Raw genomic sequence first — 10,474 nt, 5'->3', positions numbered from 1 at the left:
AAGAAATTAGACCAATAAACTAAGAAATTAGACCAGAAAACAAAGAAATTAGACTAGAACACTAAGAAATTAGACCAGAAAATGAGAAATTAGACCAGAAAACTAAGAAATTAGACTAGAAAACATTATGTTGGGAAACAAAGGTTATAAAAGGAACAGCAGCCTAAAAAGCGATCACTTAATCTAGATCCACAAACCTTGGCCGTATAACCGAAAATGTCTCCTATGATTCTCATTGATGACTCAGGTGGATAAATGTAGGTGTTGCGAACCATGAATTCCTTGAGGATGTCGTTCTGAATTGTGCCTGACAGCTGCTCCTGTTTAACACCCTGTGGGAAGAACACCATAATGAAATGAGAGTAATACAGCCGTTGGGAATCTCTTCTGCAGGTGAGGTTCACTGATAAAACACAACATAAAACATTTCACAAGGTCCAAGTCACCGCACCCTGCCACAACATGCACGAGCCCTACCAGACTACTGTCCTCAATCGACTTCTCTTGTTTGACCTTATTCTCCTCTTTGACCTCCTGACCACAAAAATGTTTGAACTGGCAAACATAAATGCTTAATTTATCAACTATCTTGGAACTCCTAACTGCCCTCAGGACACTTCTTTTTTGTCTGCTGAGAGCAATCCTAGGGGAAATGGGGCATTCTTATGAAATTTCCTATAAAGTAGGAGTGACATCAGGAAGTTCTAAGGAGTATAAATACTGAACTCATAAGTTTGGTGTGAAGCTGAACTACCCTGTTCTCCATGAATTTTATTTGGTACTTCTACTATGTGAATGCCACACTTTTACACATAATTACTATATGCCAATATAATCTCACCCTAAGCTTTTATACAAAATATCTCATACATAGGTCCACATTCCTGAATCTGAAATTCTGAAAACCTGGGGGTGCCCAGCATTTAGACCGATCAGTCAAAACCGCGTTATCTGGTTTATCTCACCGTGAAAATGTCAAAAAGATATAGATAAAAGTAGTCTCTATTTAACGCACTTAGTGTGAATATTCACAAGTTTTTGCTGCAGTCTTAATGTTCAATTATGGGGTGCTACCCTTGACCACACTGGGGGTGCAACCTTCATTCTGAAATTCAAAAAAATTCTGAAATTTGAAACACAACTGGCCCCAAAGGCTTTGGATAATGAATTCTGGACCTGTGCTGGCAAAATGATCTAATATACAGTGTTCCTTCTCCCTTTACCTGTTCCTCTGCAGCCACAATAAACATAGCCATTGTTGGAATGACGGCACCATTCATTGTCATCGACACTGACATCTTGTCCAGTGGAATACTGTCAAAGAGAACCTTCATGTCCTCCACTGAGTCAATGGCCACGCCTGCCATGCCCACATCTCCATGGACTCTTGGATTGTCTGAATCATACCTAAGGATTGAAGTGGTATTTGGAGATTGAAAAAACATAAATCACTATTAGCAATGGCTCTCAGATTATCTCATGTGATAATCTTATTAACAATTATTCATGAATTCAACTTAGGCTCATCATTCTCTATCTAAGATAATTGAGATTAGAAAAATATACAGTATACTTCATATTGAGAAATATGAAGAAAAAAAACAGTAAGGTTTGGCAAGAATAACATAAAATCTTAAAGACTTGGCAACATGGATACAAGATGAAAGCCTTTCTTTCCAATTGATAAAAATATAGCATTAAAATTCATAAAATATAATCTTTCACTTAATAACTATAAGAAAAAAACTAATTTTCATACAGAAAGAGGGAGAAAGAGTGAAAGAGAGAGAGAGAGAGAGAGAGAGAGAGAGAGAGAGAGAGAGAGAGAGAGAGAGAGAGAGAGAGAGAGAGAGAGAGAGAGAGAGAGAGAGAGAGAGAGAGAGAGAGAGAGAGAGAGAGAGAGAGAGAGAGAGAGAGAGAGAGAGAGAGAGAGAGAGAGAGAGAGAGAGAGAGAGAGAGAGAGAGAGAGAGAGAGAGAGAGAGAGAGAGAGAGAGAGAGAGAGAAGAGAGAGAGAAGAGAGAGAGAAGAGAGAGAGAGAGAAGAGAGAGAGAAGAGAGAGAGAAGAGAGAGAGAAGAGAGAGAGAAGAGAGAGAGAAGAGAGAAGAGAAGAGAGAGAGAAGAGAGAAGAGAAGAGAGAAGAGAAGAGAGAGAGAGAGAGAGAAGAGAGAGAGAAGAGAGAGAGAAGAGAGAGAGAAGAGAGAGAGAAGAGAGAGAGAAGAGAGAGAGAAGAGAGAGAGAAGAGAGAGAGAAGAGAGAGAGAAGAAAGAGAGAAAAGAAAGAGAGAAAAGAAAGAGAGAAAAGAAAGAGAGAAAAGAAAGAGAGAAAAGAAAGAGAGAAAGAGAGAAAAAGAGAGAGAAAGAGAGAGAAAAAGAGAGAGAAAGAGAGACTCTTAATTACCCTCTATGCGTTGCAAGATCGAAGGCTACAGAGAGGCCCTGCTGCCCAGCTTTAATGTTTTGCCGGTAGAACTTGTTGCTCTCCTCAACAGTGCTAAAGCCTGCATATTGCCTGATTGTCCAGGGTCGGTTTGCATACATGGTTGGGTATGGACCTCGAGTATAGGGGAATTTCCCTGGTAATTCTGTTGCTTGGCTGTAATGCACGATAAATATTTGCATGATTAGTAATATAACTAAGATTTGGGATGATAGAAGAAAAATAAGTTATAGGAAGAAAGAGACTAAGAGGGGAAGCTGAATGTCAAGATGAATGATATCATTACAATTGCACCCAATAGAAGCAAGTGGTCCAAGATGGCAGCTAACATCAGCATCTGCAGGGCACTGATTATTAATTAATAATAAAGTTCTGATTTGAATTTCAAATATAAGATACAGAATACATTTGTAGTAGAGAGCCAACACTGCCACAGGGTTGTAATGTGTTAAAAATATCTAAGAGGCATAGAATGTGGTTGCAATTTGGATTTAAAATATGGTGGACTAGACATATTTATAGTTTAGTCTATTAGTTGTCCAAAAATATTTGTATAGTTTTGGTACAGTTTTAGATAACTTATCATATTGCATTTTTCTACCCCACAACACACAAACTGAAATGAGCACCATCATGAAATTTTTTTTTTCCTCAATATGATTAAAAGATCCATTAAGTATAGTCCACCAGTTTTTTGTATCATTTTATATTCAGTCAAATAAGAAACCTTGAAGGCTTTACATTTTATCACGGGTTCAGAGATGGCAACCCCAGCAGTATGATGACCTGGCTGCCATATAACTAATGATAAAATACCATTGATTTTACAGATGGGATGAAAAAATAGAAACCTATCTTTTATTTAGAGCATATAAATGCAATCAGTTACATGCCCAAAATTGGTTAGGTATGTTTTAGGCAGATAAGGGAATAAAAAATATACTAAATAATCAGAGATAACTATCCTGTTTTCTTTAAGATTTTGGTTGCTTGGTTCCTTAAACTCCCCATGATGCCATCTTCAAATACTGAGGAAGAGGGACACATAAAAGAAAAGTCTGGCAACAAGAACAGGATCAAAATCAACACAGAGTACTGAATCTGTCTACTAACCAAAATTGTGTGTCCACCCTTTAGCCTATAATCAAAATCAAACATACTACTTTGAACTCACTCTGCAACATCTTCAGCTGTATAAAGGGGCTTAATAGTAATACCCTCTGGTGTCTGCCACAAAAGCTTCTTGGCTGGATCAACCCCTTTCAGCTGTTTTTTGGCCAGGGCAGCCCACTCTGCATTGAGTCCTACGTCATGGTGGCACAGGCGTGATGACAAGGCTGTGCTAGCCAGGCAACCATTCTGGAAGTTCAAAAAGTTGAAATTTCAAGACCTTCAATATACATATTGAAATCACAGTGAGTCAAATGCATGCCTACATCTTTCTCCCTTTCATATCCATATATGAAATCTGTTACATTCTGTAATGGCCAATTCTTTTTAGGAATTGATGTATGTTCATGGGTTAAAATAAATAAATAATTTGATATTGTGTAAATGTGATCATAAAAAAATAAATCCTGCACTCCATAGTCTTACTATATAAAGTAGCATGATCATAATATCTTTATTTAAGAAGACACTAATAACTTTAGGTACACTCTGGTAATCCTTATGTTTTAAAAGAATTATTACTTGCCCTTCAATCAGGTATGCCACATATTCAAAGACATATATAATGCATGCAGATGCCTGTCAGTACTCAGCTAAAAGCCAACAAACCTTCAACACATGTATTCTAGAAAAATAGTGATTATAGAACACCCAAGGAACCAGTCCAAGTTCTATCTTGCCAGAATATATGTGGTAAAGAATATAATCCCTGTATATGGAAAGTTATAGGAGGCAGGGCCCCCTAGAAATTGTATGCAAGTCCTTATTGTTCCAGTGTTAACATAATTCACCATAATTGTAAGCTTCCTTTTCTGCTGTTGTCCTTGTTTTCCCCTTAATTTCTACAGTAACCAAAAACTGCTATCACTTAGCATACTAATCTACATGCACGGGAGATGAACAATAACAGTGGTGAATCTACCAATTTTGATGGAGTTCCTGACACAGACCTATTCTAGAAATATACCCGACCAGTTACCAATTTTACATTGCTGTTACCCTGGGATACTTCATGCCCTCCCTATCTATCAAGCCTAATATTGTCCCTATCATTGGTTAGCATTGACTAAATCCTCTATCAATGCACACTAGACATAACAAGGAATCCAACAATACCAACTTTGATGGATTTTACATACAGAAAATTACCAAAAATTCTGTTGTAAACTGAAATGGTGTTGATTACTTAGATTTATTAGATATCGTTTCTTTTAACAGCTACGAAAAAAACGGAAAACTAACTAATGCAAAATAGTTTCTCATGTTCTTTATAAATAATAATAATAAACCAACTTTAAAAGTGCATTATATAACACAATAAAAAAAAAAACTCAGCTCTTCTAGAAGAGCATTTTAAACGAGTAAAAACGATCAAACTCCCATTAATCGCTCAATCTGACATGATAAACAGTACACCAAATCATCACTCAATAGCATACTCGTAGGACGATGTTCTTCGCACGCAACATCAACATGTTTATTCCTTCTTTTCTTCCTCCTCTTTGCCGGATCGCCTTCAACCCTTGGCGAAATACAGCTGATCCCAGAAGGCTTTCGGTGGCGAACTCTCTCATTGGTCGAATTGCGGGCAGAGCAACACCAATTGACCAATCACGGACGTTTGTTCAAGTTGTAAATAAATCCGCGGATTCAGGGATTGCGATGGATTCAGGGGCATCATCCTTATGAGAACGATATTGGTTGTTATGTTATAATGACAATTAAAATTAAGATTGATATCAGTATTTTATTATTATTATATTCTGTGTACATTCTTCATTTTTCTACAGCGGTATATCTATATATCTCTCAAAGAAGGATTTGCCTTATGGCCAAAAAATTACATTCAAGGAATGTATCTTATACATATAAATAAATACATATTCACTATATATTCATATTCACTGCCAATATCTTCATTCAAAAGATCACTATACACATTATTTATCTTCTATAAGCATTTCAAGTATTGTATACAAGCACAAAAAACGATAAAAACAAATCTGGAATTTTTTAGTTCTACTTAAAGAAACAAACAAACCACATAACACCCACAAAAAGTATAACCACATAATCGAACGCCCTCACAAATCAAACCAATAATAAAAATACCAACACCCCCCCCCCCCCAAAAAAAAAAAAAAAAAAAAAAAAAAAACACGCAACAACAAACGCTCTTCGTGTCACAAGTAAACAAGATCGTTTGAACGAAACATCCCTCAGAGGAGACACAGCCCACGAATTATCGTAAATTAGGCCTATCCACGCTTCGTAGGAGGAATTTTGTAGTGTAACTGTGTGAGAGAAAGGGAGATGAGATAGGGTGATAGTTAATTGTGTTACTTTTTGGAGATGTTCTGTTTGTTTTTATTTTATTTCGGAAATCTTTGGAATGGTTTTCTCTTGTTTTGAATTGTTTTGGACGATCGGTTTTGGGAATGTAATTTTTGGGCCATTTGTTTTGGATACTTTGTTTCTTTGAGCGTTAGGGGCTTTAAGTGGCTATGTCCTTGAGATAGCATGTTATGAATACAATTGTGTTAATGAAATCTGTGACTAGATAAGGAGTGTGTTTCAAAACATCTTTTTTTCCTTTCTCTCAAAGATTTTAACTCTGTCCCACCCAGATGCTTTTGGGTAATTATCAAGAGGAGGACTACATCAGGCAATGCTATAGCTTTTTTTTTTTTTTTTTTTTTTTTTTTTTACTTTATAGGCCAACAAACCTCTTCAAAGTACCTTCTGGCAAGATGTAGCTTATACGGGTTCTTCACTTGCGGATATGTAGCCAGGGAGATCTATGAACTCACGCTTTTGGAAATATATGTACTTAGATCTACTAACTGTGATACGAGATTGATTGTGGGCGTAACTCGACTTTATATATTTGTCTCCTAGGACCATTTTTTGGTGTTTCTTTATCTCTGTGTGATCTTATTCTGGATAATTACCCCCACTTGAAATATCCTGTGATCTGTGATGGAGGGCCCACAGTCATGCATCCAACCTAATAGTTACGATTGCCACAGCCTTGGTACTTTCAGTTAAAAAAGTGACAAACTTCCGTCACATACGTTTCATCAAAAATAATTTGAACTACCTCAGTCTTGTTAGAATATATATGATAGAGCCTTGTCAATATGCTGCCTGTTGTTGTTTTAACAGTCTCATCTCATTGTATGTAACTTTTGGATAATAGTGATGAAGGACTAAGAAAGGAAAAGAATAATTATTATCTCCATTGTTATTATTACTATTTTTTTAATTCTCTCTTCTCTTTCACAGGAACAAAATGGATTCAGAGGCAGAGTCATCAGATGTTGTAAGTGACTCCGTTGAGGTAAATGTTTCTTGTTAATTAGTAGTCACCACAAGCAAACACATACACACCTCCTGCTTAGCCACTTTTGAGTGCTTGTTTTTGGTGCTGTTGTATATGAAGCTGAAAGACTAACTTCCACAGCTTCCTTCCCAGAATGCTTGTGCTTGCTTTAATGATCAGTATTGATTTGGCAATCTCAGGTTCAGGCAAGTGGGTAAAGAATGGTATTATGCAACAATTTTGCATGTCAGACGTTAAATTGATGAGTTTGTGCATGAGTTCATGAGCTGTTTGCTTGTCTTCTTATGCACAAATTAGATATAGATTTTGTGTGGAGTTTAAAGATTCAAATCATCTAAATTATGTATATTCAGTTTCTTTTAATGTTTGTAAAGAAATGGTTACTTAGTATATCTCTTATTCCCTTCTAAAAGAAATTTATTTTGGCAAATAGGAAAATCCAGAGATGCTATGTTTTTTTTCATCCCTATTGCTTTCCCAAAAGTTACTTCTCACTTACAATTCTGCTTCTGCCTTTCCCACCACTCATGTCAATTCTGTCCTTACTTGTTTTTATGCATTTAGGGATATATTCATTTGTTTATTTATAGTTATATGTATCAACGCAAAGAAAATTCTTGTCCTTGAGAAGTTGGCATATTAGTGCATGGTGATTTTTAGATTTTTTTTTTTTTTTCTTCTTCTTCTTTTACTGCTCTGGAATGGATTATTTGATGTATGCCTTATTTATTGATTAGAGTAGAGAATGTTTTATATATATTTAGAAACAAATATATAAATATATATTACTAATGCCAACCCTGTTTCAACAGAAGGCCAGTGGCAGTGTCGGAGAGAGTAATGGAGAGTCATCAGCAAAGAGGCCCAGAGTAGATGTAAATTCCTTGCCGACTCGACAGTACCTAGACCAAACTGTAGTACCAATCCTCCTACAGGCAGTTACGCAGCTCAATAAGGAAAGGTATGCATCTCAACTGTATATGCAATCTCGCTGTTGTGATGGCATTTGTGTAGCTATTTTTTTTTATAATTATTATTTCCAGTCTTTCTAATATTATTTTATGATAAAAGACTCCAAAGGATACATTTAATAACTAAAGAATGTAATACATGATATTGGTCTACTAGCTTATAATTTTCCAAAAATTTCAGACCTGGAGACCCAATAGAGTGGTTGGCAAACTACCTCCTCAAGAACAAACCACAGTTTACTAACGGCAACTCCAACAGCTCGTAAGAAAGTACAAAGCCACGTGACGGGAGTAGCAGCAGGTGTCTGCCCCTAGTTCAAAAAACAACTACCTAACATTTATGCATTTACTTGGATACAGTTTCTACAGACTCAATGCTGCCTTAAAAGAAAACTGAAAGATTGATTGAGCAAAGAGTATTGTTGCGCTTAGGAAGAGCGCATGCTTAAAGGAGATGGTCTGGGCAGTGTGCATCGGGGGGGGAGAACTTCTGTCGCTTGGGGTTTTGCCAAGTGACATAGGTTAATGCTACTCTCAGAAACAGCTATCAAGAAGTCTCACTTAGGACTGTCATTTAGTTAATAATTTATTATGAATGTTCCTTTTGTTTTGATTACAGTTTTCACATATTCTCACTTTTTTTTTTTTTTTTAAGACCACAATAGTACAATGTAAAATAAGTATGGCAATTGTGTAACTGAGCATGTTCAAGCAAATTGTATATCAGGCACTAGATAGATCTGTTAAAGCTGTGGTAATGATTGCAAGTTTTTTTGTTTTTTTTTAGGTACTTAAGAGATTAGCTGATGAAGTTAAGTGAATAGTTAAATAATGTGGCTTTTTAGTGTTATAAAAACTTATAGAAAGTGGCACTTGAAGTCATGTTGTCCAAGTAATTGAGAAGGAAAGAGATTGATGTAGTATATAATAGAATGAAGATCTATGCTTTTCCTTTGCAAAGAATTAAAATTATTTCAGAAGTTGTGTTTGCAGAAGGATATTTAAAGGATAGCTGTATTTTATGCATTTTATGTATAAGAGCAATTGACTATAATTTTCCATACCTCATAGATAATGTAATTAGTTACTATACACAGAATTGATTCATATTTTATATTGTACATGAAAATAAAGATACATAAAAGAGTTTGCTGAATAATATTTCTTCACAATGAATAGATCTTTTTTAGGAGGAAGTGAGGTGTCAGCCACAAAATTTTGACTGGATAGTATGTATACAAACCAAGAAATTCCAAGTCCTTTAAACAACATAATTTGGCGGTTAAATTAGCGATATCTTAAAATTTGTATTTCATCTGAACATTGTTCCATGATTTGATCTCACCCTTTGACTTCAAACTAATCCCAGTGCTTTTACATTTCACACTACCAGTCTCTCCTCATGTTTCAAAATCACACTACCAGTCTCTCCTCATGTTTCTTCACTACACTTCAGTCTTCCTAAGTTTTCAAAATTCACTATATCAGTCTTACACTACCAGTCTCTCCTCATGTTTCTTCAAATCACACTACCAGTCTCTCACACTACCAGTCTCTCCTCATGTTTCAAATTCACACTACCAGTCTCTCCTAATGTTTCAAAATCACACTATCAGTCTCTTACACTACCAGTCTCTCCTCATGTTTCAAAATCACACTACCAGTCTTTCCTCATGTTTCAAAATCACACTACCAGTCTCTTACACTACCAGTCTCTCCTCATGTTTCAAAATCACACTACCAGTCTCTTACACTACCAGTCTCTCCTCATGCTTCTTCAAATCAAAATATGGTGTATGGCACTCATTTATTGTCCCACCCTCATGCATCTGGGCTATAACTTAGAGGCTGCACCATTGCTTTACATGAATCCAATTCATTTGTTTAATGATTTGTCAGTCATGATTTATGTGTCTTATTTATGTAATGCATGTAGTCATTTAGACAAAGTAATACTATAAGATGACAACTTTGGTATTTCAAAACTTTATTGGAGCAATTATATTACGTGGCTGATTTTAAGATAGATTATTCAGTTTCTACAAATGCCACTTTCTTCAAGGCACTGTTTCAAGAGAGTTAAACATACAATAAAGAAAAATGTATAAAAAATCAAGGGTGTTTATTGTATATGATACAGTTAACAGTGAAATTGTGTTCCTAGAAATCAAAATGGGTTTTGTTTCTCTTATTTTTACTTTGCTTGTAAGTCAACGTGTTTATATCATGTTACTGTACCTGCTCAAAGTGATAATAAATAGTTTTTACTAAACATGATATTTCTTCTCTATCAAAAGCTTATAGAGAATATAGACAGTAATTTTGATCTTGAAAAACTTCAAATAGTGTTCATTTTCACACCTAGAAAGTATGCTTAACCAAATATTCCACTAATTATCATGATAGATGATTTTAAAATAACCCACTGCAGATGGGTGTCACGACATACATGACGCAGTAGTTTTAGCCTTATGACGGCCATCATGATGTACATGACATTTGGGGATTTTGGATCAGTGTGTTCTTTTATTGTGCCATGAGTAATGTGTGAAT

The 10,474-nt window shown here is 35.7% G+C and overlaps 2 protein-coding genes across 5 annotated transcripts in view; one reads left to right on the top strand and one right to left on the bottom strand.

Annotated features, from left to right (window-relative positions):
- LOC122254656 (methylmalonyl-CoA mutase, mitochondrial) overlaps positions 1-5,289 on the bottom strand; it is a 23,761-nt gene extending 18,472 nt beyond the window's left edge. The window contains exons 1-5 of the mRNA XM_043018457.2: positions 5,047-5,289; positions 3,612-3,796; positions 2,399-2,593; positions 1,224-1,407; positions 198-332 (exon numbers count right to left, since the gene is read on the bottom strand). Of these exons, the coding sequence (XP_042874391.2) occupies positions 198-332; positions 1,224-1,407; positions 2,399-2,593; positions 3,612-3,796; positions 5,047-5,181 (834 nt within the window). The 5' untranslated portion in view covers positions 5,182-5,289. The remainder of the gene's footprint in view (positions 1-197; positions 333-1,223; positions 1,408-2,398; positions 2,594-3,611; positions 3,797-5,046) is intronic.
- A 469-nt stretch (positions 5,290-5,758) lies between these two features.
- On the top strand, positions 5,759-10,193 carry LOC122254648 (protein dpy-30 homolog). Of its 4 annotated transcripts, none has more exons than XM_086538715.1 (4): positions 5,759-5,878; positions 6,893-6,929; positions 7,763-7,911; positions 8,103-10,193. In XM_086538715.1, the coding sequence occupies exons 2-4, from the start codon at positions 6,900-6,902 to the stop codon at positions 8,185-8,187; spliced, it is 264 nt and encodes an 87-aa protein (XP_086394841.1). In that variant the 5' UTR covers positions 5,759-5,878; positions 6,893-6,899; the 3' UTR covers positions 8,188-10,193. The 4 variants fall into 4 exon arrangements, with proteins under 4 accessions (XP_086394841.1, XP_042874380.1, XP_086394840.1 ...); XM_043018446.2 differs by having other exon boundaries at positions 5,772-5,854; positions 6,893-6,947; XM_086538714.1 differs by having other exon boundaries at positions 5,779-5,854.
- Positions 10,194-10,474: the final 281 nt, after the last annotated feature.

This window comes from Penaeus japonicus, unplaced genomic scaffold, assembly GCF_977035675.1.
Source record: "Penaeus japonicus unplaced genomic scaffold, GWHDUDI00000001_assembly GWHDUDI00000007, whole genome shotgun sequence".
NCBI lineage: Eukaryota > Metazoa > Arthropoda > Malacostraca > Decapoda > Penaeidae > Penaeus > Penaeus japonicus.
This window is presented reverse-complemented; position numbering and strand designations above follow the sequence as displayed.

Excerpts from the sequence above, each read along its gene's own strand:
- LOC122254648 (XM_043018446.2), top strand. The coding sequence starts at position 6,900 with ATGGATTCAGAGGCAGAGTCATCAGATGTTGTAAGTGACTCCGTTGAG. Across the intron at positions 6,948-7,762 it reads TTGTAAGTGACTCCGTTGAG|AAGGCCAGTGGCAGTGTCGG; the intron begins GTAAATGTTTCT and ends CTGTTTCAACAG. Across the intron at positions 7,912-8,102 it reads ACGCAGCTCAATAAGGAAAG|ACCTGGAGACCCAATAGAGT; the intron begins GTATGCATCTCA and ends CAAAAATTTCAG.